Source organism: Rana temporaria, chromosome 8 (assembly GCF_905171775.1).
Source record: "Rana temporaria chromosome 8, aRanTem1.1, whole genome shotgun sequence".
NCBI classification, from domain to species: domain Eukaryota; kingdom Metazoa; phylum Chordata; class Amphibia; order Anura; family Ranidae; genus Rana; species Rana temporaria.
In genome coordinates this window covers 148,632,496-148,658,434 of record NC_053496.1, presented here as the reverse complement: position 1 = coordinate 148,658,434, position 25,939 = coordinate 148,632,496, and the positions used below count along the sequence as shown (strand labels likewise).

Genomic DNA, 25,939 nt, shown 5'->3' with positions numbered 1-25,939 from the left:
AAATTATATCTTGATCATTGCTGTAGCGATGATCAAGATATCACCCTTACAATCCAGCATTGTACCAGTATGTTGCTGGACAGGAAGTGGTTAAAGGGGAGTGGTTGGGGGGAACATGTTTACTGCCCCCCAAATACAAGTGTAAAGCAGCATCTCACTTCATCTTCACCAGCATTATGAGCAGGCAGCACAGTCAGCATGTGTTCTGTCATGGATCTGTCAGTGTCAAATGGCTTTTGGGTTCTGACTTTGGCTGTACTGTGTGTTACAAACTATAACCCAGTACAGCCATAACAAAGTAAGCACCCAACAGCAATATGACACACTGTGACAGATCCATTACAGAGCACATGCTGACTATGCTGCCTGCATGAGTATCATAATGCTGATAATCATAAGTTGCCATGCTCCACTCACTGTGTGTACTGCAGCCACGGTGTCCAAGTTCTTGCTCCCTTGCCAGCCACAGATCTGCCTGTGCCTCACATCAGTCTCGGCAAGTCGGTAAGTCGGCACATGAGGACTGGAGGTGGAGCAGATGCATCGTAGTATTACTCCGCCAGTGAAGGCAGTGTGTATGGGCATCCCCCTCCTGGGCCCCTCTGATGACCTGATGGGGCCCAGGAAAATGTAATTACACCCCCTTTTCTTAAGCAAGTAGTAGCGGGGGACAGGGGTGAAGTTTAGAAAGCTCTATTTTTTAATAGCCAGAAATTAACTGTCAAGTTGCCCGGGCCCCCCTGTGGAGCTGCTGGGGGCCGGGCCCGGTACAACAGGACTGCCTGTACTGCCCTACCAACGGCCCTGTACTCCTGTATTCTGGGCTTCCTCGGTAGGACCAAAGCCAGACGGCCATGCTCATTTATATATCTTATAAAACAGGATTTGACGTAATCGGAGGCACAGCTTTCTCCCAAGTTCCGGAAGGAGCATAAAAAAAGTGCTCTGATCTGGACCTGGAACACCAATCACAGTAATGGAAGAGATCAAAATATCCCATGCAGTACCTCTCTACCCCAATTAACCCTTACACATCATGGCTATCCACAACAATCCTCTACTACTGCATGAATATCACAAATATCCTACTACTACATCCACATAAATGCAGAATAGATACATACCATGTAATGCATAAATCCTGACATATACATTTCAGAATATATAAAAACAAATAACAAAATTATGTATATGTAGCACTACCCCCATAAGGGCCGCTGGAAGTTGATATTCCCCATTGGTTGCCCTGGCCTTGCAAGCTTACTAACCCCTCTGACACTCTGGGTTCTGACATACGGTATATAATGCAGACATGTTATGCAAAGACACCAATAATGAACAAATGGAGAATAATTAAGTGCAAACATGGACAATACATACAAGGCCCTGTAATTTTGTTCCTATGCACAATGGTCACAAAAGTGAGTACACCCCTCACATTTTTGTAAATATTTTATTATATCTTTTCATGTGACAACACTGAATAAATGACACTTTGCTACAATGTAAAGTAGTGAGTGTACAGCTTGTATGTATAACAGTGGTCAATTTGCTGTCCCCTTAAAATAACTTAACAACACAGCCATTAATGTCTAAATCGCTGGCAACAAAAAGTCAGTACATCCTTGAGTGAAAATGTCCAAATTGGCCCAAAGTGTCAATATTTGTGTGGCCCACCATTATTTTCCAGCACTGCCTTAACCCTCTGGGCATGGCATTCACACAGAGATTCACAAGTTGCCACTGGAGTGCTCTTCCATTCCTCCATTTAAAGCTTCACAGAGCTGGTGGATGTTAGAGACCTTACACTCCTCACTTTTCATTTGAGGATGCCCCACAGATGCTCAATAGGGTTTAGGTCTGGAGACCTGCTTGGCCAGTCCCCAAACCTTTACTCTCAACTTCTTTAGCAAGGCAGTGGTCGTCTTGGAGGTGTGTTTGGGGTTTGTTATGTTGGAATACTGTCTTGCGGCCCAGTCTCAGAAGGGGAGGGGATCATGCTCTCCTTCAGTATGTCACAGTACATGTTGGCATTCATGGTTTCCTCAATGAACTATAGCTTCCCTGTAGCACTCATGCAGCCCCAGACCATGACACTGCCCACCATCATGCTTGACGTAGGCAAGACACACGTGGTCCTTTGTACTCCTCACCTGGTTGCCGCACACACATGTAGCACTACCCCGTAGGAGCTGCTGATTTAGATTTGGGCCTGCCGTTATCTTACTGTTCCTTGCCTCATCTCAGGGGTTCTCTTTGAAGAGGTGGTTAAAGAAAAAAATGTCTGTGCCACACACCCAGTCTCTTTTTCTCCCTCCTGCAGAGAGATTTTTATTAACCACTTGTAACAGGATTAACTTTAGGGGGCACAGGGTGAATGAGAACCCCACTATGGTCTGTGCTAGTCACATTTAGTGCGGTCAGATATTGTATATATTGTATATATATTTGTGTGTTGCGTGATGTATACTAGTAAGCTTGCTGTGATGAAAGGGGTGGGGTGTGATGGCATTCCATTGTCTATTGTGGTAATTAAGTCTGCTATGTGATTGGAGCTTGGTAGTCAGTCTGGATACCTATTATGGGATGTTTAATTGTCTTGCTGTGAGGAAAGGAGGGGAATCACTCCAGCAACCCCCCCCCCCCCCCCTGGCTAAGACTGTTTATTGAAGGAGAAGTTTGAACACAACCTGACCTGTATCACCATTGTCATTGGACAATTTAACCCACTCTGTTTCCCAAGGGTGGGAGGGATGTATTTTGAAGAGAAATGTGTTACCATGTGCAGATAATAAAGATTCATTCCCTGTTTTAAACCTCAAACAGAGCTGTGTCTCGTTTCTGGGGGGAAATCTTATGGTCGGGTTTCGTTTGCCTGATTGTGGAGTGTCGATGGATGGGATGAAGGTCGTAACGGTGTGACCGTTTACAGTGGTGGCACAGCAGTGGATAATTCCATCGCTTAAAGGACAGCTACAAGGACTACTGGTGAACCGCGGCAGACCAGCCAGCAACCATAAGAAGATGGACGTGATCACAGAACTTGTCCAAATGGATGGAGCGGAAAGACCCAACTTAACGCAAAGGCCCAGCGTAACAGACAGGACCCCGGAGGAGGCAAGCTTTGATCGGGCTGTCAAACTAAGACTGGCACACTATGGTCCTAACCCTCCACCGGAGATCATAGACCGAGTTATAGCTGCTGTGGACGCAAATTGGCTACAGCAAAGACGTTCTGCAGCAGCAGAAGTTACAGCAGCACCAACTGAAAGGAGAAAGATACATTTTGCTGCTTTTAAGAACTTCATTGAAACTGAAGGGGAGATTGATGGGTACCTGGCGGATTTTGAACGGCAATGTGCCCTACACCGGGTGCCCACAGAGGAATGGGTTACCATTTTGTCTGGGAAATTGTCCGGCCGGGCCAGTGAAGCGTTCAGGGCCATCCCAGACAAGGATATTATGAACTATGGACTGGTAAAAGAAGCACTTTTGGCCAGGTATGTCGTCACACCGGAGGCTTACCGGAGGCGGTTCCGAGAGACGAGTAAGCAGACTGGAGACTCATATATACCGAGTGGGCATGCCGCCTACACCGCACAGCATCCCACTGGGTCGATGGATGCCAAGCAGAATCCGGGAAGAGGTGCTGCAGGTGTTCCTGCTGGAGCACTTCTTTAACAAACTGTCCCGGGAAGTCAGAGAGTGGGTCCGGGACAGAAACCCTTTCTCCTTGTCTGAAGCAGCTCGCCTGGCGGACGAATACACAGACGCCCGCAAACTGGACAACTCTGTGTCAAGACCACAGCTCGGGTGGATTATCGATCAGCGGCACCCCTGCCGGCTATTGCCTACAAACCCCAGCGACCGTCCTACAACACCACCTCCAGCGGCCACTTAATCCTCAGCAGCCCAGGTTCAACTCCAGGACTACTCACAGCCCATCAGGTGTTTTGGGGTGGAAACAGCTAGGACACAGAAAGCTAGACTGTCCATTGAATCCACCCAGGCAGTCACAGTCATGGAGACAGCCAGAAAGGGGGAACCCCCGCACATCCATGCCTGCGGCCCACTGCGTTGAGGAGGAAGAACATGTGGGGCGTTCTACACGAGGCAGATTCCGATACAAGCAGCTAACCAGGACAACAGGCAGCAACACAGGCAGACTGTCCGGGTCAATGGAAAGGTAGCCAATGGACTATACGTGATACTGAGCCACGATGACCCTGCTACAGAAGAAACTCATCCCAGAGAGCCAGCACACCGGAGACACCGTAGCCGTAAGAGTAGCGGGAGGCACCGTCTTCCGGCTACCCCGTTTGCCCCGGTTCACCTGGATTGGGGGGTGTGGTTCGGGACATGTGAATGTGGGGGTGATGAAGGATTTGCCAGCAGATGTACTACTGGGGAATGATTTGGCCCCCCTTGTTTCTGCGTACGCCCCAATGTGTCCCGCTGAAGCGCCACACAGTGACTACCTGTGCCCCAACCCGCGTTGCTGGAACCAACTCGCTTGCTGCTGAGACCCCGGGGGTAAGGACTATCTTCCCCGAGCATGTACTGTAGATCCGGCACAATATCACAGTCTAAAATGGGAATGTGACAAGTTGGCCAGAGAGAAATCGGAGATGCAACGACCACTACGTCATGTATTATGAGATGTCCCGTGGCTTGAACATTGAAATGCACAAACAGCTGAAATTGTCAAAAGATTAAATGGGATTTGCATCCAGGTGGTGCCCTTATCTCGCCCAAGAGCATCAGCAACAGGTTTTGGGAGCCATTGAGAGAGCAAAGCAAGTGACTGTTCCAGAACTGAATTCCATTATTACCTTCACCATCAGCTACTGACCTGGTAAGCCAGATGGCAAGGCAGATGGTTTATCCCGGCAAACAGACGTCATCCCGGCCTCCTAGTTCCGGACATCCCCAAGTTGACCCGAAAAGGATCAAGCCGGGTCTGCCGGAGTGTTCCACAAGGAGGGAGCCATGTAACAGGATTAACTTTAGGGGCACAGGGTGAATGAGAACCCCACTATGGTCTGTGCTAGTCACATTTAATGTGGTCAGATATTGTATATATTGTATATATATATTGTGTGTTGGCTGATGTATACTAGTAAGCTATGCTGTGATGCAAGGGATGGGGTGTGGATTGCATTCCATTGTCTATTGTGGTAATTAAGTCTGCTATGTGGATTGGAGCTTGGTAGTCAGTCCTGGATACCTATTATGGGATGTTTAATTGTCTTGCTGTGAGGAAAGGGGGGGGAATCACTCCAGCAACCCCCCCCCTGCAAGACTGTTTATTGAAGGAGAAGTTTGAACACACCTGACCTGTATCACCATTGTCATTGGACAATTTAACCCACCCTGTTCCCAAGGGTGGGAGGGATGTATTTTGAAGAGAAATGTGTTACCATGTTGCAGATAATAAAGATTCATTCCTGTTTTTAAACCTCAAACAGAGCTGTGTCTCGTTTTCTGGGGGAAAATCTTATGGGTCGGGTTCGTTTGCCTGATTGTGGAGTGTCGATAAGCTGTCTTGGATGGGATGGAAGGTCGTAAACGGTGGTGACCGTTACACCACTTAAGACCCGGACCAAAATGCAGGTAAAGGACCTGGCCAGTTTTTGCGATTCGACACTGCGTTTGCTCTAACTGACATTGTGCGGTCGTTTGACGTGGCTCCCAAACAAAATTGGCGTCCTTTTTTTCCCACAAATAGAGCTTTCTTTTGGTGGTATTTTATCACCTCTGCGGTTTTATTTTTTGCGTTATAAACAAAAATAGAGCGCCAATTTTGAAAAAAAAAATGCAATATTGTTTACTTTTTGCTAATAATAAATATCTCCCAAAAATATATATATATATAAAAAAAAGAAATTCCTCAGTTTAGGCCGATACATATTCTTCTACCTATTTTTGAATAAAACAAATCGCAATAAGCATTTATTCGATTGGTTTGCGCAAAATTTATAGCATTTACAAAATAGGGGATAGTTTTATTGCATTTTTATTTTTTACTACTAATGGCGGCGTCAGGCGATTTTTTTCATGACTGCGACATTATGGCGCACACATTGGACAATTTTGACACATTTTTGGACCAGTCATTTTCACAGCAAAAAATGCTATAAAAATGCATTGTTTTACTAGAAAATGAGAATTGCAGTTTGGGAGTTAACCACTAGGGGGGCGCTGAAGGGTTAAGTGTGACCTCATATGTGTTTTCTAACTGTAGGGGGCGGGGGCTGGACCGTGTGACGTCATTGATCGTCTTTCTCTATATCAGGGAACAGACGATCAATGACAGCACCACAGTGAAGAACGGGAAGCTGTGTTTACACACACTCTCCCCGTTCTTCAGCTCCGGGGACCAATCGCGGGACTACAGCGGCGATCGGGTCACGCGGCCACGGTCATGGAGCTTCGTACCAGGTCGGCTGGGCACTTAAAGCGGTGTTTCAAACTGCAGAACAACTTTTTTAGCATAAAATTTGGCATAGTAGCACAAGCTACAGTATGCCTGTCTTAATTTTATTATCCCCGTACTCACTGTTATATCGTACATAGAAGATTCCGACTGCCCGCGGGGAATGGGCGTTTCCTTCCAGAGGGAGGGTGATTGACGGCCGGCTCTGGCACGTCACGCTCCCCGAAGACAGCCGGAGTAGGTCTCGGCTCTTCACGGCGCCTGCGCACAGACTATGCGCAGGCGCCGTGAAAAGCCAAGCCTATTTCGGCTATATCCGGAGAAGCGTGACGCGCCAGAGCGGCCATCAATCACCTTCCGTCTTGATTGGAACGCCCATTCCCCGTGGGCAGTCGGGAATCTTCTATGTACGATATAACAGTGAGTACGGGGCTAAAAAAATTAAGACCAGGCATACTGTAGCTTGCGCTACTATGCCGAATTTTATGCTAGAAGAAAAAAAAAAATGTTTTTTTTTTTTTTTATAGGGTGAACCCCCGCTTTAAAGAGGACGTACAGGTACGTGCTTGTGCCCAGCCGTGCCATTCCTCTGCCGACGTATATGTGCAGGAGGCGGACCTTAAGTGGTTAAAGTAAACTTCAAAAAGAGGGATGGAGGTTTTAGGGAGATTCAGGCATCTTACTTGCGAATCACGGATATTCTCCTAGGTCCAGAGGAACAACTGTCTCCATGCTGGACTCAGCGACCACCGGACAGGCCCTGGTCTAGCAAGCCGGTGCAAAGCCCGATCAAAAGATAGTCTCTGGCCACAGACTTGATTGAAAGTAGATTTGGTTCAAAAGTTTATCTGCCACAGACTTGTGTAACCACACGCACTGAGTCCTCAATTGCTCAATCCCTTCCAGCAGGGCAAGGCGATACAGGATCATCCCTGGATCAGTAGGCCCGAGAAGCTCCTGGGCCTACATCTCAGCAACAGAGCCTCAGGCCAACGTGGCCCAGAGGTGGGAAGTTTGTGGTGTATGGTCTGAGCACTGACGGGCTGACCCCCCACCCCTTCAACCTCTGCAGCAATGCTTGCAGCAGTCATATGTCTATTTCCCAAGACAACCTCTGGATATGACGCTGACACATGCACTCAACATCTTTGATCGACCATGTTCTGATTGGAACCTGTCCTGTTAAAACCGCTGTATGGTCTTGGCCACCATGCTGCAGCTCAGTTTCAGGGTCTTGGCAAGCTTCTTATAGCCTAGCCATCTTTATTAGAGCAATTTTTTTTCAGATCCTCAGAGAGTTCTTTGCCATGAGGTGTCATGTTGAATTTCCAGTGACCATATGAGAGAGTTACAGTGATAAAACCAAATTTAATACCCTGCTCTCCATTCACACCTGAGACCTTGTAACACTAATGAGTCACAAGACACTGAGGAGGGAAAAAGGGTAATTGGGGCCCAATTTGGGCCCAGTTAGTGAGGGGTGTACTCACTTTTGTTGACAGCAGTTTATGGCTGTGTGGTGAGTTATTTTGAGGGGACAGCAAACTTACACTGTTATATAAGCTGTACACTCACTACTTTATGTTGTAGCAAAGTATAATTTCTTCAGTGTTGTCACATGAAAAGATATAATAAATGATTTACAAAAATGTGACGGGTGTACTCACTTTTGTGAAATACTATATATGTGAACCGCAATAGGATGACTTGAGAGTGTGTTGGGACTATGGATGAATAAACTCAGCTCTACATGTTCTGGGTTTCAGCTCAAGGTTCACTTAGCCTTTTGAAAGTACCCCTGCTTGATTGTTAAAAAAAATTGTAATAAACTTGTATGTTGTAATAGGACGTGGCATTCACATATATATATATATTGTTAGCACCCACTTGGGCCACCTTGTGATGGCCCAATAATTCTACCAATAATTAGTAAGGTTTGCAAGTTATCACTTTACTGGGAAAATAAGTCCAACTATAACAGACATAATATAATGCAGCAACATGAATACAGGGAGACACAAAGATATGATCATAACAGTCAAATTGTTATCATGAATTGGTTAAAAAGGGATTTATGACCCTAGAACAAGAGGGAGAAGAGGAGATGTTTAGTCAGTCCACTCCCCCTAGGCCCTGATGCCACAGAAGTAAGGGGTAATCAGTGTAAAAGGTCTGTGTAGGAGTTCCCCTTCAGCTGAACTTCAGCTACCTATGATGGGCCAAGAGATGTACAGGGCAACAACATCTTAAAGAGGTTGGATGCAAACAGGTCTTATGTGTTCCCTAGCAAAGACCCTACAATGAGTCAGGTGTAACGGTGTCTGCATGCAGTGTCCTTGAGAACAGTGTCAGACATAAGATGGGCTTCTGCCTGCTCACTAATCCAAACAGATACCCAGGGCACTGTGAGGCAAGAAGTCCCTGCACAGACTCTAGAATGACAGCAGTAAATTGTGAGGTGCTCGACTGGCCACCTCTGGACTCAGAAACTCAGTGATGACCGAGTGGATGTGCAGGGAATGTGGACCCATGCATCAGTGCAGCGGATGCGGTGACATTGACAGCCACCATGCTTCCAGTGATGTAGTGCCCAGAGCAAAAGGTCCCAGCCCTGCCTAGGCCACGGTGCCCACCAGCAGCACCTGGAGCGTCAGCCTCCAGGTCATGCAGCTTTGGAGCCCATGTCCTAAGAGAGCGAGCCTGCCCAGAATAGTCCAATTTATCTGTTTGCCCAGAACTCATTTAGTCTTTCAGTACTCTGGAACTTGTAGTTTCAAACAGTATAGTGTCTATGGTAACTTCAGATGACCAGACTACACGTCCCACAATCCTCTGCTATAGTGAATGGCTTTCCTCTGCATTCAGGAAGTTATGTTATTATCTCCTGGTTGAGCACTAGAGGGAAAATGCTCCATATATAGCATTAGAAGAAGTGTCTATTGAATGAAGATAGCAACACAGCCAGCACCTGGCTACATATATACATTTTAGAACATATAGAATAATAAAAAAAAATCATAATACAGAACTGTTTAAGAAATAATATATGCACCCATTTCAATATATACACATATATTATGATTCTTTATGTTCTGAAATGTCCATACTTTTTTCTAGAGCCAAAGAGCTTCCAGAAAGAAACTCAGATGAAGAGATAAAGCTGAGAAATCTCCTGGTGGAACTCCTGATGAAACTCCAGAAAATTCCCCATCGCCAGTTAAATCTCCCAACAAGAAAGGAATTTTTGGTGGAATCATCTCACCGTCGCTTCTGAAGGTAACACTATTAATATGTAGGACTAAATACATGTATATGTTTGTAAGTCAGAGCAATTTGATTTGACTGCTCAAAGCTGATAAGATCTATTCTGCTGCTGGTTAAAAGTGATTGATAAGCAGTTTAGTGACTGCACTTTTGGGGAAGTTATACTGATACGTGGCGAGAAAGCGAGAAAGCATTAACAAAGGGGCTTGTGATTTACTGGTCAATAATGTTTCTTGGTATTAATGTTAGCTTGCCATCCTGTAAATGTCAATGACAAAGGCGGAACTACTGTTATTATGCACATGCTCGAGAAATTAAGGAAAGGGATCAGAAGAGATTTTTTTTAATAACATCTTGCTACTTATGTGTGCGTTTGATGATAAATATTGCCAGTTCTTATAATAGATGCCACTTACTTGTAACCTTGCCAAGATAGTAACTGTGCAGCATCTCCAGCAAAAATTCATATGCACCAAAAGACAAATTTCACTTAAATGAAGAGCATAGTGACCCTTTTCAGTACATGTATCCTTCAAAGTGTATGACTGCATTCGTTTTATTTCTTTCAGGCTTTTTTTCCCTTTACTTTCGCTTAGTGATCCAACAAGTTACAGATTTCCTGTCCTAGGAAGTAAGTTTGATAAAATATTTTTACTCCGAACAAAAATAAGTATTACAAGAGAGTACAGAGTTTTGTGCAGTGAACTTATGCAAGGACTATATGGTCAACTTTGACACTCAGTTAATGAGTCTAAAGGAAGAATTGTTATCCATGGGTCAGGAGCTACATCGGACTGTTGCAAGAACGAATGCTCTGGAAGAAAGGTTAAGTGCAGTTGAAGATATGTTGTTTCCATTAAAGGGGGAACTCAAAGGGCTGCAGGAGTTAACAGACCTCCAAGCGCTCAAGCTAGACGCGATGGAAAACAGACTGCGGAGAAATAACGTGAGAGTGGTAGGCCTTCCGGAGCAATGTGAAGGCTCAAATCCTATCATTTTTATGGAGAATTGGTGTAGTGAAATTTTTGGCTCTGGTAGTTTCTCACCCTTTTTCTCCATAGAAAGGGCCCACAGGGTCCCCTTTAAAGCACCCCAGCAAGGGAAGTACCCAAGGCCTATGCTACTAAAGCTGCTCAATTACACCGATAAGATGACCATGCTGCAAAAAGCTAGAGAGATGGGGGACATCACATACAATGGAGTAAGAGTCTCAATATACCCCGATTTTTCACCAGATTTACAGAAACGGAGAGCTGAGTTTATACCAATCAAAAAGTCCCTTCAGAAACACAGAATCACATATGCTCTTCTGTACCCGGCTCGTCTCAGAGTAGTAGCTAGGCATGTGCAATTTTTTAAGTTACGAATACGTTTTCCGTCAATTTTCTTTATTTTAGTTGATTCGTTAACATACGAATGAACGAATGGTTTAGCGCAATTGATAACGAATAACGATATTTTCAAAATAACGAATATGAAAAACAACGAAGATACGAAAGATGAAAGAAACGAAAACATAGAAACAACGAAAATACCGAACCCCAAAAAAAAAAATAATTACGAAAAACAAAATGAACGAAAATGCAAACTTACTAATATTCGAAGACCGAAAAGAAAACGAAATGCCGAACAAAGACTAAAAAACGAAAATCAAAACTAACGAAAAATAAATTACGAATCTTCGGAAAACTGAAATGAAAACAACGAAAATACTAAATAATGTAAATTAGCTTTCGTTAGTACTGAAATATTTCTGGACATTGACCAATAGCCACTGAGCGCTGTCCCTTTCCTCTGAAGAGGTTTGTTCCTTCCCCCAATGAGCTTCTTTCTCATTACCTCCTGCTCATTGTGTCTTTTTCTGTGTTAGACTGCAGTGCATCTAATTTCTAGATTTGTATTTGTAATATCTGACATATTTTAGTTTTCTTCTACGTTAGACTTCATTCTAGACAGGGTGTGTGTGCTAACTAAGACAGTCAAGTCAATCACAGTAAAATCCGAATTACAAAATTACGACGAGTAGTGTGTCGAATAAACGTAAAATGTATTCTAACAGAATTACGAATGCAATAAAATCTACAAAAGTACGTTTTTACAATCAAAGGAAATTAGACATGAAAATACGAATGATCATAAAGCAACGAAAATATATTTCTTTACGAAAATACGAATGCGGCATGATGGAAAATATAATGTAAATACGAATAACAAAACAACGAAAATTAAACTAACGTAAAAACGAAGGAACGAATAAAATCATTTTAAAAATACGAACGCGGCAGAATACAAAATATAACGAAAATACGAATCTCGATTCAACGAAAAATAAACTAACAGAAAAAAACGGAAACGGAAAAAAGAGTGTTACGAAAATACTAAAGAGTACGAATACGATATAATGACCCAATGGAAGTCTCCAATTGGCTAGAGGCAAATAAATTAGCTCTATAGCTTCCCAGTGACAGGGGGCTAGGTCTAATGAGGATGATGAAAGCTAGCGAGGCCCACTTAATGAGAGAATTTTTTTTCCCTTTTTTTTTTTTTTTTTTTGGGGGACCGGGACACTATTCCGGACACCACTGACTGTCCAGATAGGGGGAAGGAAAAAGAAGAAAACCAGCCCGATAAATCTACGTTCAAAGGTTCAAACAAGGTTTCCCTAAAGAAACAAAGAAAAAAGACATTATATCGGAGCCTAGTCCAATAGAGGGCGATAGCCATGGATGGTTTAATAAAACATGAGAGGACTGGATGACCTGTTGTTTTTGAGGCCTCTACTGTTCCTCCCTTAGTATCTCATGATTTTTGGGGGAGGGGTTCCCCCTTTTTTCCCTTTTTTTTTTTTTTTTTTTTTTTTTTAACCATTTCGTATGTATGTGTATGTATATATATATATATATATATATATATATATATATATATATATATATTTGTACATGTCTATATATGCATATAAAGGAAAGAGGGGGGGTTTTCCTCGCGCTAGGAGAATGAATATAAATGAATTTCAAATGGATAAGTGAATAAATAAATAGTGAGTAATTCCAGCAGCAACGCTAAACATGTGATATACATGCAAAAAGTAAAAAGAAAAAAGATGAGTTGCGCTAGGAGTCGCAACTTAATGCGAAAATAATATAAATAAATAAATGCATAAATGAATAAATGAATAAAGTGCTAGTGCAAAAAATAGCAAAAAAAAAAAAAAAAGGGATGATGCCCAAACAGTCATGGGAAAAACCTTTCGGGGTAATTACAACAATCTGCTATTTGGGACCAAACGCTTAAAAAACTTTGTTAGTCCATTAGAATTGCATACTAATCAATTGTTAGGCAGTCCAAAATGAGAGGGGAAATCAACAGCAGAACCCCAAAACATATGAATGTCCAAATAGATGGGCAAAAAACAGTTGCAGAGTAATAAAATGATCCAAATATTGAACAGCCTCTGGTCTCTGGTCAGAAGAAACATATATTCCCACCGAGAGGTAAGTAAGGGTGTGCTCTTACCAGATCCACGATCATAAAAAGCGTGTCGATCCACTCAGGTCATGGAGAAAACTCGGTCACAGCTGACAGGCAGAATATCCTCTCCAATGTGTTTAACGGCTCCACGTCCATCCGGCGAACCAGGGGAAGAAATAGGCTCAGAATGTGAAGTACCGTCAAATATTTATTAAAAATTGTGCAACATATACACAGCGGTACATATAATTTAAAATTGCCGGCTAAAACAAGCAAACAGATACAAATAAAAAACGTGCGCCCGTGCATCCGGGGTCACGTAAAACGCAATGACGTTCAGTGCGTGGCTCCGCCCTGATCGATTTCACCACAGATGGCGTTGTCAAAGGTGCCCTTTGACAACGCCATCTGTGGTGAAATCGATCAGGGCGGAGCCACGCACTGAACGTCATTGCGTTTTACGTGACCCCGGATGCACGGGCGCACGTTTTTTATTTGTATCTGTTTGCTTGTTTTAGCCGGCAATTTTAAATTATATGTACCGCTGTGTATATGTTGCACAATTTTTAATAAATATTTGACGGTACTTCACATTCTGAGCCTATTTCTTCCCCTGGTTCGCCGGATGGACGTGGAGCCGTTAAACACATTGGAGAGGATATTCTGCCTGTCAGCTGTGACCGAGTTTTCTCCATGACCTGAGTGGATCGACACGCTTTTTATGATCGTGGATCTGGTAAGAGCACACCCTTACTTACCTCTCGGTGGGAATATATGTTTCTTCTGACCAGAGACCAGAGGCTGTTCAATATTTGGATCATTTTATTACTCTGCAACTGTTTTTTGCCCATCTATTTGGACATTCATATGTTTTGGGGTTCTGCTGTTGATTTCCCCTCTCATTTTGGACTGCCTAACAATTGATTAGTATGCAATTCTAATGGACTAACAAAGTTTTTTAAGCGTTTGGTCCCAAATAGCAGATTGTTGTAATTACCCCGAAAGGTTTTTCCCATGACTTTTTGGGCATCATCCCTTTTTTTTTTTTTTTTTTTTTTTTTTTTGCTATTTTTTTGCACTAGCACTTTATTCATTTATTCATTTATGCATTTATTTATTTATATTATTTTCGCATTAAGTTGCGACTCCTAGCGCAACTCATCTTTTTTCTTTCTATATATGCATATGTGTATACAATTTTTTTTTTTTTTTTTTGGGGAAAAAAAAAGAAAAGGAAAATCAAGTTTGTTAATATATCTCCCCCTTGGTGGGGGGTCTTCCCTTCCCCCCTCCCTTTTTATTTTATTTTAAAAAAAAAAATCATTTTTTCTCTCCACTTTAGCACTTTAGCGATACTAGTGATATTTGGTGACACCGATGATGGGGTCCCGTTTTTTTTTTTGTTCAATATATATATTCTCACATGTTTTATTGGGTAGACATGGTGTATAGATTTATGAAGCTCGGTAATAGGGCCCTAAGGATAAGATTATTAAGAGATTAACTAAAAAGGAGAGAGGTAACTATTTTGATATTAAGCATATTTGAATACTCCACCTTATTTTTATGGAGGCGGGGTAGGGAGGGATTATGGGAGGGGGGGGGTTTATATATATATATATATATATATATATATTTTTTTGGGGGGAATTATTTGATAGATAAACAGAAATATTCACCTTAAAACCCCACCGGGGTACTTCTACTAACACAAAAGAAATAATTAGCACCTTTCTGATAAGCCTCACAGATGTCGACACGTTGAATTAATGTTTTTTTTTTTTTATTATTATTGTATGAATATTCATGTATTATGTACACTGACCCGGGTGGTATTCCAGGGGACTTAGTATAGGTGAGTGGTATCACACTATCAAGGGGGAGGGGGAGGGGTTTGGTTACTATTTTTTCCCTTTTTAGGTTTGGTGGTTGTTCTGATTTTGCTTTATAAGGGGGAGAGAGAGGGAGGGAGGGTCGCGTGTTTGCAGGATGTGTATGAGGGAGAGTAGAGAGGTCATTGGGACAGGCCCCCAAGGGGTGCCCCAGTAGGGCGGGGTAGAAGGGGGGTGGTGGGGGTAGGAAGGGGGTGGGTGGGGGGGGGGGGGGGGGTATGGGAGGTGTTAAAGGGAGGGGTAGGGAGCGTATATTACTCAAATCAAGAGCAGTGATGGCGGAAACGGGGGAGGCGAGTGAGGGGAGGCTAGGGGGTATTCGGACCCCAGATAGTAAAAGAGCGCTGGCCAAATACCTATACTGCTGGACTAGAGTGGTGTATCCTACTTTTATGTCAGTCTGTCTAGATGCGGGATAGATTATTGGCCATCACTTCCTGGAATGTTCGAGGTATGGGAGACCCAATTAAGCGAACATCAGTCATGTCCACTCCTGGAAGAGGGGTATGCCGGGACTCTTATGCCTACAATAGACACACTTGGCTAAGGACACTGTCCCACTACTGAACAGTCGTAAATTTCAGGCTCAGTTCCACTCAGTGCATTCCTCCTATTCAAGGGGGGTAAGCATGTTGGTGGGGAGGGGGGGTGACGTTTTCCTGCACTGAGTCCCAGTTAGATGAACAAGGCCGATATATATTTCTCTTTTGCCTAATTGAGAACAGCCCATACGTTTTGGCTAATATGTATATCCCCCCACCATTTAAGCTAGATGTTTTAAACAAACTCCTCAAATTCATACTCGATAAACTAGGGGTTCCAGTGATAGCCATAGGGGACTATAACGAGGTGTTAGATGGAAGCCTGGATAGATTCCCTCCAGGAAAAAGATCTGGTGAGGGGCGACTAGCTCGATTCCTGGAGGAAATAGGGATGAGAGATATATGGAGAACTTACTTTCCACAAGATCGCCAGTACTCATGCTATTCTAGCTCCCATCATACGCTTTCCAGAATAGACCTGGCAGTGGGTAGTGATGATGCAATGTCCTTGGTAAAGAAAATTTATTATGGCCCCAGAGGGGTTTCGGACCATTCCCCTCTGGTGCTAATAATGAAGATTGGAGTCAAAGTCTCCCGTAGCGAGTGGAGATTTAATCCAGGTTGGCTGGAGTTGATTGGTGACCCAGAGATCCTGATGTCTAGACTAAAAGAATTTGTATATATTAACACAGGATCCGCTCCAACGGGAATAGTGTGGGACTCTCTGAAAGCTTTTTTGTGCGGCTTGCTAATTCAGCAGGTAGCCAGGGTGAAAAGGGAAGGGAGAGAGCAAGAGGGCAAGTTGGCCCGTGAGACCACTCAAGCTGAAGTAAGGTTTATTGAGCAACCCACCCCAGCCACGCGGGAAACATGGTTGACAAAACAGCTAGAGTATAAAACAGCTACTTTGAAATGTGCGGAGAACAAGCGGACTCTACAAAGGCAGTGCCAGTTTGGAGAGGGAGAGAAGGTAGGGCGGATGCTATCCCTTCTGAGTAGGACTAACTCCCCTCCGTCAAATATCCCAGCAATAAAGACAATAGGGGGAGAAATATCTATGGACGGCCAGGTGATCTTACAAACATTTTGTGAATATTACAAAGAATTGTACAAATCTAAAGGGGGGGGCTGAGAGTGGAGCTATGGAATCATTTTTTCAGAAAATAATATCCCTACCCTGCTAGACGAGGACAGACAGGCCTTGATGCACCAATTACGTTAAGCGAAATTCAGCAAGCCGTAACCTCAATGTCAAACCAGAAATCCCCTGGCCCCGGATGGACTACCTATCGAGGTGTATAAGAAATTTGGCGAGATTTTGCTACCAGAGTTGTTGAAGGCTCTGGAGGGGGCTGAGAGTGGAGGCACTCTTCCCGTTCAATGCTGGAAGCAACTATCATAGTGATTCATAAAGAGGGGAAAGAAAAATTGTTCCCCTCATCTTATCATCCAATTTCTTTGTTACCTACCGATGTTAAGATCTTAGCCAAAATTTTAGCAACTCGCTTAAATAGATCCATTAGTAAACTTATCCACCCAGATCAGTCAGGGTTTATACCAGGCAGGGCAACAACTATTAATATAAGAAGAACTTTTTTAAATATAGAAATGCCAACTGATAACGAGAGGCCCAGAGCAGTGTTATCTCTTGATGCCGCTAAGGCATTCGATAGCCTTGAATGGAGATATTTATGGGAAGTATTAGAGAAATTCGGCTTCGGGCCTTGCTTTGTTAGATGGGTTAAATTACTATATAGCGAGCCAAGAGCTAAATCAAAATAATAATGAGATATCGGAATTTTTTCAACTGGAGCGAGGGACGAGACAGGGGTGTCCTCTGTCCCCCCTTCTGTTCGCCCTCGCCATGGAACCACTTGCAATAATGGCCAGGGCGAGGTCGGACATAATGGGGGTTCAGAAGACACCAAGGGGAAGACAAGATTGCATTATTTGCAGATGACATCTTGTTCTTTCTGGGGGATGTTGAAATCACTCTAGACAAAGTGATACAACTGGTAAATGACTTGGTCATTTCTCAGGTTTGACAATTAACTGGGAAAAATCTGACCTTTTACCACTGGATCCAGTCGATCTCCAGCTCCTGCCAAGTGCTTCTCAATTAAGCATGGTCACAAAATTTAAATACCTAGGGATTTGGATAGCGAAAGATATTACCCAATACGCCAGTTTAAATCTTGATCCACTATTACTAAAGTGGAAAAATAAATGCGATATCTGGAAAAAACTTCCCCTGTCTGTAGCAGGACGATGCAACTTAATTAAAATGATATGGCAACCTCAATTAATATACCTGCTCCATAATGCAACCTTTATGGCTGGGATATAAATGGTTCAAGAATATAGAATCGCTATTTAGAGAACTTATATGGAGGGGAGGCCAAGCCAGGATAAGTTTGCAAACACTTCAGCTACCAGTAAAAGAAGGGGGTATGGCGGTTCCACACCCAAAGTTATATTTTATTGCGTCACAACTGCAACATTTGGTAGGGTGTGGAACCACTGAGGGAGACGGCTTTATTAGCCGCTTGATGTTAACGGGTAATCCCCATAAATTGTTGGTGGAAGCCCTAGAGGCAGATTATTTCCCCCATAAAGTTCCAACTTTAAAATTGGTTATTAAAGTATGGCATACAATAAAGACCTTATTGGGATATAGTGGTCAAACAGAATTCTCCCCCCTATGGAATAACAATAATCTACAGGAAATAACAAGCATAGAAGAATCAAGAGAATGGAAGAGTCAAGGTATAACTCGCTTAAAGCATCTGTTTGAGGGTAACACCCTAAAATCATTCTCAGATTTAACAAGAGAATTTAATATTCCCAATAAAACATTCTACAAATATCTGCAGGTCCGCCATGCTATTCAAGCACAATTTAGTTCTAAAACAATGGTATGGACCCAGATCCACGTCCTTCTCAAAGTAATCAGGGCAAGTACTGCCAAGGGCTTAATAACAGCAACATATAACAGCCTGAGTGCTAGTACGATAAGCAGAGCGGGCCCGGCCAAGAGTAAAGAAGCGTGGGAAAGAGACCTGGGAACAATACCATCTGAACAGTGGGAGAGAATTCTGCATCAATGCGCCTGTGTGTCAATCGCCCCAGCGCAAAGATTGTCCCATTTGTTTTTACTGCATAGGGTATATCATACCCCGCATACAATGTTTAAACTGGGGTGGAGACAAATAACGAATGCCCGAGATGCAAAGATAAAGGGGATTTAATTCACATGGTCTGAAATGCCCCAAACTTTACGATTATTGGGTAGAAATAATAGAGAGGATAAACAAGGTATTTGGAACATCCCTCAATCCAGTGGCCAGGACCTGTCTGCTGGGGTGTATAGAAGATATAAGGCACCTCAGGGCAGCTTGGAAGCTATATTGAGATGTCTTTTCCAGGCACGAAAAACGATAGCCCAAAAATGGCAGGCGCAGACGCCCCCGTCGGTAGATAACTGGTAGCGACTATGAATCTAACCATTTCAAATGAGAGAGTATATTTTACTAGACAGGGGAACCATGGGAAATTCACTAGCATATGGGGGCCGTGGCAGAAGGCGGTGTGGAACATATGAGGATGGCACTTGAGGAAGGGACTCCAGGGTAACGCGCCCCCCCCCTTCCCCACCCACCCTCTTCCCCTTCCCGTTAGAAGTGGCTGTCACCTATTGCGGTGGGAGCAGGGTATGATGGGTGCTTTAATGGGGATCGGCGATATAGGGCATGTGATCACAATCATCGACACAAGAGACAAGGGTAGAGGACGGCCTCCCCCTCTCTTCTGTGCTCGCCTGTCCGCTTAGTGGATTAACGAATGGGGTAGTACGCTCCCTTAGGTAGTTGGGGGGAGGGTGGGGGGGAGGGGGGGAGATTGGATACAGGGGTACAAGACTTAGAAGATATCAGGTACATCTGATTATACAGGCTAAGAATATGTTTAGTACTGATTATAGTATGTTGTCTTCTCTTTCTTTTTTTTCTGTTTGTATAATGCTAGATGGTTACCTGTTAAAATAATTGTATGATGTATAAGTAATTTTAAAATCAAATAAAAAGAAATTAAGTAAAAAAAAAAAAAGGAGTGTGTTATAAAGAGAATACGGGGTTCACCAGTGCATTACGCTCATAATGCAGGGATCAGGAGTGCATTATGCTCAGAATGCAGGGTTCAGGAGTGCGTTTTGCGGTCAGAATTCAGGGATCAGGAGTGTGTTGCACTCAGAATGCAGGGATCAGGAGTGCATTGCGCTCAGAATGCAGTGATCAGGAGTGCATTATGCTCAGAATACAGATGATCGGGAGTGCGTTGCACTTAGAATGCAGGGTTTAGAGGTGCATTGCACTCAGAATGCAGGGTTTTGGGGTGTGTTGCAGTCAGAATGCAGGGATCAGGAGTGCATTAAGCTCAGAATGTAGGGTTCAGGAGTGCGTTGCGCTCAGAATGCAGGGGATCAGGAGTGTGTTGCGCTCAGAAATCAGGGTTTATGGGGTGCGTTGCCCTCAGAATGCAGGGTTTAGGGGTGCATTGCACTCAGAATGCAGTGATCTGGGGGGTGTGAAGGGTGGTAGAGGACACTGCTATGGGGGGTGACCATGCCCATAACAGTGTCCTCTGCCCTCTCACATCGCCCCTCCCATAGCTCAGTGTCCTACCTGTTTCCACAGCGGAGACTGGGTGGGCAGCACCGTTCTGGACAAATAGGCGAAAAAAAAACTCTGGACTGCCGCACTCCAAAATGACTAAAACAAATTAGGTCTTTATTTTCAAATGCACATGCATTCACGCAAGTAAAAGGTACAGTATAGGCCGACGCGTTTCACGCTGTACTTCAGCGCTTAGTCTGGACAGGGGGCAGGAGCTGTCAGAGTGACTTTTCATACTAGGCAAGCTGGTGGTTGGTTGCTTAGGACCACCCTGTGTCCTTCAAACCAATCACCAGTGGTTTAACATAACGAGTTTGTTTGGCCAGCTCCTCCTCCTGCCCTCCGTCCTGAGCTGTGCTTCCTCCTGATTTCTGCTGTTCACTGATCACAGCAGCGGAGGAGGATAGAGGCAGGAGTAAGAGAAAGAGATTGGGACACAGATGGTGTGGCGGAGCCACGGAGGAGGCTGGGAGGGGAGACAAGGACCGGCACTTAGAAGGCGGAGGTCGACGGCGCAGGAACCTGTTCGTGGACCGCGATCGACAGGTTGCCGAACCCGCATTAAAATATATGTAAGTCCTAAAAGCTAACTTTTTTACTTGGCTCCTTTTGATCTATTAAATATACCATTGAAAGTATTTTGTTATACCTGTTTGATATTTAAAATAAAATACCTGTTGATCCTGGCAGAAATCTTGTGACATTACAACATCCTGTGCTCTCTAGCTGTGCTGACTGATAACAGTGACATTGTTCTTAGCTGGAATTCGAATGGTGGTGGTCCTCAAATGCTTGAGGAGTCAAGCCTGAAAAGGCAAAAAGACCCTTAAGATGGTTTTGTTGTGTCCACCAGAAATAAAAGAGAGAGGAGAGGCAGACGAGTATAGGTGTGAACCCCAAAAAATTTAGGAGAAAAAGGGAGAATTAAATAACTTACAATTGGCGAAGTTGCTGTTAACCTGAATGGCGAGACAAGCAATCTTACAGTGGCAGACATTGTAAGACAAGCAAACTTCCGTTTACCGGTACTTCCTGTACCGCGATCGGATTTGTGGTTCGTCAGACTGACACACAGCACCTCCGATCGCCTCGTTGCATGCCCCCACGGTCACACACCGGCTCTGTTATCCTGATCACGTCATATGACGTCCGATCAGTATAACTAAACCACTTTGCTGCCGTAATTTTGCTATACGGCGGGGCGGCAAGTGGTTAAGCAAGTTTCAATTGTTCTCAGCCGAAGACAGCATAGCAGTGTAAATACACTTTATAGAATATTATTTAAATTTTTGGAAGCCGATCCCATCCTCCATAGAGAATACCACATTCTTCCCATTGATCAACAATCAGCACATAATGTGAATAAAGTTCACTCAGGTCGGAACCGCTCACACCACCTGGTGACCACACTACAAACAGTCAAGACATATGAAAGAAGGTGAGATAAGCGCTACACACTGTGGTGAGACAGATACCACCTAACAATTGCCTAACAATCCAAAAACTGCTAGCAGATAGGTAATATCTCATAAACAATCACATAACTTGGAAGAATAATAAATAGTAAACAAAACATTAAATAACAGGTGCAACAATAAAAGTGCATCACAATGAGCTAACACTGATGATCAATAATGACATAGGAGTGTGCAAAGTCCTAGATAGGTGAAATGTCCTTCAATCAAGGAAACCGAAAGTGGGCATCAATGGGCACTGACAGGTGATGGCTGTAAGGGGTCACAATAAATCTGTAGAAATATCCAATACTAGTCTCCTAGGACTCTCTCCTTATTGAGATGGTATGCAGTCATGTAGTATGGGTGTAAGCGTGTCCAGGGATGGGTACCAGGATGCTTCCCAATGATGTCCTCGATAGTGGGCTCCTGCTGCTAGAGCTAATTCAGATCCCAGAAAGTATAGCAGATCTACAAGCTTGATGCTCAACAAGCACATGGGAGAGAGAAAGAAGGCTCCGATAGTGAAGTATTGCAAAACCGATGTTTTTTTTTTTTTTAAATCATAAAAATGGACTCGTACATGAAGAAAGTGAAACAATAGCAAAATGATTATGGGACGCGGCATGTCAGCGCCGTCTTACTGTTGTCAAGACATATGGTTCAGTACATTATTCACATGCATTAGTGAGCATTGACACTTCTATTCTAGCCTAATCTAACTAGCTACATTTAGAGTCCAAGACATGTTACAGTTCATCGATTTCCTTCTGGATGAACTACATGTAGCGCTCACCCCCAAAGGAGATAGTTTGGGATCGGCGTATTAAGGGCCTGATCCACAAAAGGGATACGCCGGCGTATCTACTGATACGCCGTCGTATCCCTGTTTCTATCTATGGAACTGATCCACAGAATCAGTTTCTCATAGATAGGCAGAAGATCCGACATGTGTAAGGAACTTACACTGTCAGATCTTAGGATGCAGTACTGCAGCCGCCGCTGGGGGCATTTCTCGTCGAAATCCAGCGTCGGGTATGCAAATTAGCATTTACGGAGATCCACAAAGCTTTTACGCTTCGTTTTTTCTCCGTAAGTATTAGTTTGCCGTCGCAAAATTAGGGCTGCTTTTACAAGGTGTAAACTGTTTACCCTTCTATCCCGCGTCGCTGTCATTTTTTTTTTTTTCCCGTCGCAACTCTTTTTTTTTTTTTTTACGGATTTAAGTTACACCGCTGAAAATTTCTAGGTAAGTGCTTTGTGGATCAGGCACTTAGGTAGAGATTTTGCGGCGGTGTAACTTAAATGGCAAAAATTAAGTTACAGACGGTTTTTGTGGATCAGGCCCAAGTTACCAAGTTCTCTTGCCTAGGGGTATAATTTGTGAGTGTGGATAAGGAGCAATGTCCAGACAACAGCGTGGATTTTTTAATGCTTTATTCCAAGGCCAACATAGCCAACATCAACATAGCACACGATAGAGAAAGGGTTGATGAGCAAGAGGAAATTGCGGTATCAGGCCTTGGATATCAAAAAGCATGGAGAGCAAGCCTGCTCTCAGCACAAACAGCTCAAAATTCGCCACTCCCGCCGGAGTGGGTAAAGTGTCCCTGGACAGGTAGTTAAGTCTAGCACGGCAGCCGGTGGATCACTTGCAAATAGAGACACTGGTAGGAATCAGGGCCTCTGGACAGGCCTGATAGGTATTTGAAAAATGGGTTGAAGATTAAGGACTGACAAATCCTCCCAGTAAGTGCAATTTAGGGTCACCCATGGACAGTCGCAGTGTACCTGTCATATGGCTGGTGACCGGATCCCTGATGGTACGTCCAACCTTGCAGATAACCTCTGTGTCTAGGTTCTCCCGAGCAGGACTCCTCATCGTACAGCTCCCAGCTTAGATTCTGAACCCAGCAGGCCGCTGGGGTCCCTCTCAGCGTCAAGGGTGAAACTCTGCCCGGTATGCAGCTTTGGTCGGGCGAGTCTCGATGGCGGGGCCCATGGATGCACGCACCCTGAAGGTGGATGGACTCGGACTCGGGCCCCGCATAGCACACTTACTCATGCGGCTGCCCCAGATATACCCCGCCAGCACGCCCAAAAGAGTGAAAAACTTCTCTGATTGGCTGCTGGGGAAGGATAGGTCCATCAGAACCCCTCTAGCACCAACTGTCGCCCAGGGGTGACAACACACCCCTGACACGCAGACTGACCTATGAGGCAGTCCCAAACTGGCAACAGCACCAGCTAACATTTGTTAGTGGGAGCAACCTAAATCTCCCACTCCACTAACTTTAGTGTAACGTCCCACTAACTAGAAAAAGGGGGGGCGCTACATACATTTCCAGCAGTTTCCCTTCTTCTCCAGAGACAACTCCAGGCACAAAGGCACAGCTGCATTCCAGGCAACAAGCGGCCAGGCCTTAATGCAAGGGACCACATTTCGGACACAGGCCCCCTTACAAAAACATCTTCAGCGTCCTTGACATCACACAACCCATGTTATCACTTTGATGAGACTTCACCAATAATATCTGGTATCTGGCAGTGTTAAATCTTCTCCTTTGGCATTTACAGTGACAACATAATATTTGGCATCTCTCTTGTCTGTCCTATGGAGGATTACGCTGTCCAGATTAATCTTGCGGCTGTAGCCCCGGGTATTCATCACTGAAAGATATTTCCCTGACATTTTGGGTGATAACATTAGAAAGTCTATCTTGAGGGGTATTTGGAGGAAGTGACGGGCAGCCTCATCCACCCATTGTGTTTCCTTCTCCATGATCTCCTCTTCCAAATGAGGAGGAATGTAGGGGTATAAATAAGCCATAATCTTCTGCTACTCTCTGATAATTATGCCGCTATTTTTGACATCTGAGGCAGGGTCTTAGGGTTTAACGTACTCAGATAGAACCTGAGCATCTGGGGCACACTGAACTCTGTTCCCAGAAATCACCTCCGGCTTACAATATGCTTAGTAGTTTAGTATGGGCGGATAGGCCGGGCTGTGGGAAACCATTGATTTCCTTGCTCCTCCTCAAAGGACCTGGCAATGCTAATGAGCGGCGCTGCACTGGCTGACAGCATAATCTGCACACTTGCGGTAGTAGTAGCACGTGCTTCGTCTTCCTGCACATTACTGGTTAACTCTTCGTCACTTTCTCCCCATTTCCCGGAGTAAGACAAGGTGTCTGACAAGAGTTCGGACAGACCATCAGACGGAATGTTCGAATCTGAGATGGTCGAACACTCCTTGGCTGGGATGTAGTTGCTCTTGGCTTTCGCCTTGACTGACAAACCCATAACATCCCCTTTCACTGCTACTGGTATCACTTCTCCCACAGGCACACAACTCTGGCTTACCCGACCCCGGTATTTTTCTCTCGAGTAACTCAGACATCAATGCAAGCAGCCGGGCCTGACCTTGGCCCTTAGGAGTGATCGGCCAGAACACTTTCCACAAACCAGTCCTAGAGACTCGTAGCCTCCAGTCGTATACAGGGCAAGCTCGCTTTTCGGTGTGTACCGCACTCTGGTGTCATTTAGGACAGGTTTTCAATCACTCAAGCTGAAACAGACACCCAGAGCATACTTCTCTGCAAGCATCACCTCCGCTGGTTGGGTCCCTGACTTGATCTCTGCCTGAAGTTTTACGATTCTCCACCATGCCCATTTGGTGAGAATACTGCTCCGGTACATGCTTCAGTTACTCACTGTGGTCCCCTTAGTGGCAACAACTTTCCTTTTGCCTCCGACCACTGAAAGGTTCTCTGGCTGGCAGAATCACCATTTTTGGTTGGACTGCAAGATGCAGTCCTAACCCTGCGCTGCCCTCTTACTTCTGGATAGGCCCTCAAACAGCCTGGCAGCCAGATGCCCCCGGGATAGGCCCAATCTTCGGCCTAGCAGCCTGGGACGTATGACACACATCCACCCAGACACCCGTCCAGTTGGCACAGAACATAGTTCACCTGACTCCACCCAAATATATAGCTCCCAGCAGGCCAAGGGATTCAAGAAAACTCTTGCCCATTAGCTGAGATACCCCATATACCCATAACCTGACCTTGGGCTGCCCTTCTTATATATACAGTGCCTTGCGAAAGTATTCGGCCCCCTTGAACTTTGCGACCTTTTGCCACATTTCAGGCTTCAAACATAAAGATATAAAACTGTAATTTTTTTTGAAGAATCAACAACAAGTGGAACTCAA

At 44.3% G+C, this 25,939-nt stretch overlaps 1 protein-coding gene across 6 annotated transcripts in view; it reads left to right on the top strand.

The window, feature by feature from the left end:
* Positions 1 to 25,939, top strand: part of TNKS1BP1 (tankyrase 1 binding protein 1) — a 411,008-nt gene that overhangs the window by 308,019 nt on the left and 77,050 nt on the right. For all 6 annotated transcript variants that reach the window (XM_040320876.1, XM_040320873.1, XM_040320875.1 and 3 more), the window contains one exon: positions 9,554 to 9,712. In XM_040320876.1, the coding sequence (XP_040176810.1) occupies positions 9,554 to 9,594 (41 nt within the window). In that variant the 3' untranslated portion in view covers positions 9,595 to 9,712. The remainder of the gene's footprint in view (positions 1 to 9,553; positions 9,713 to 25,939) is intronic.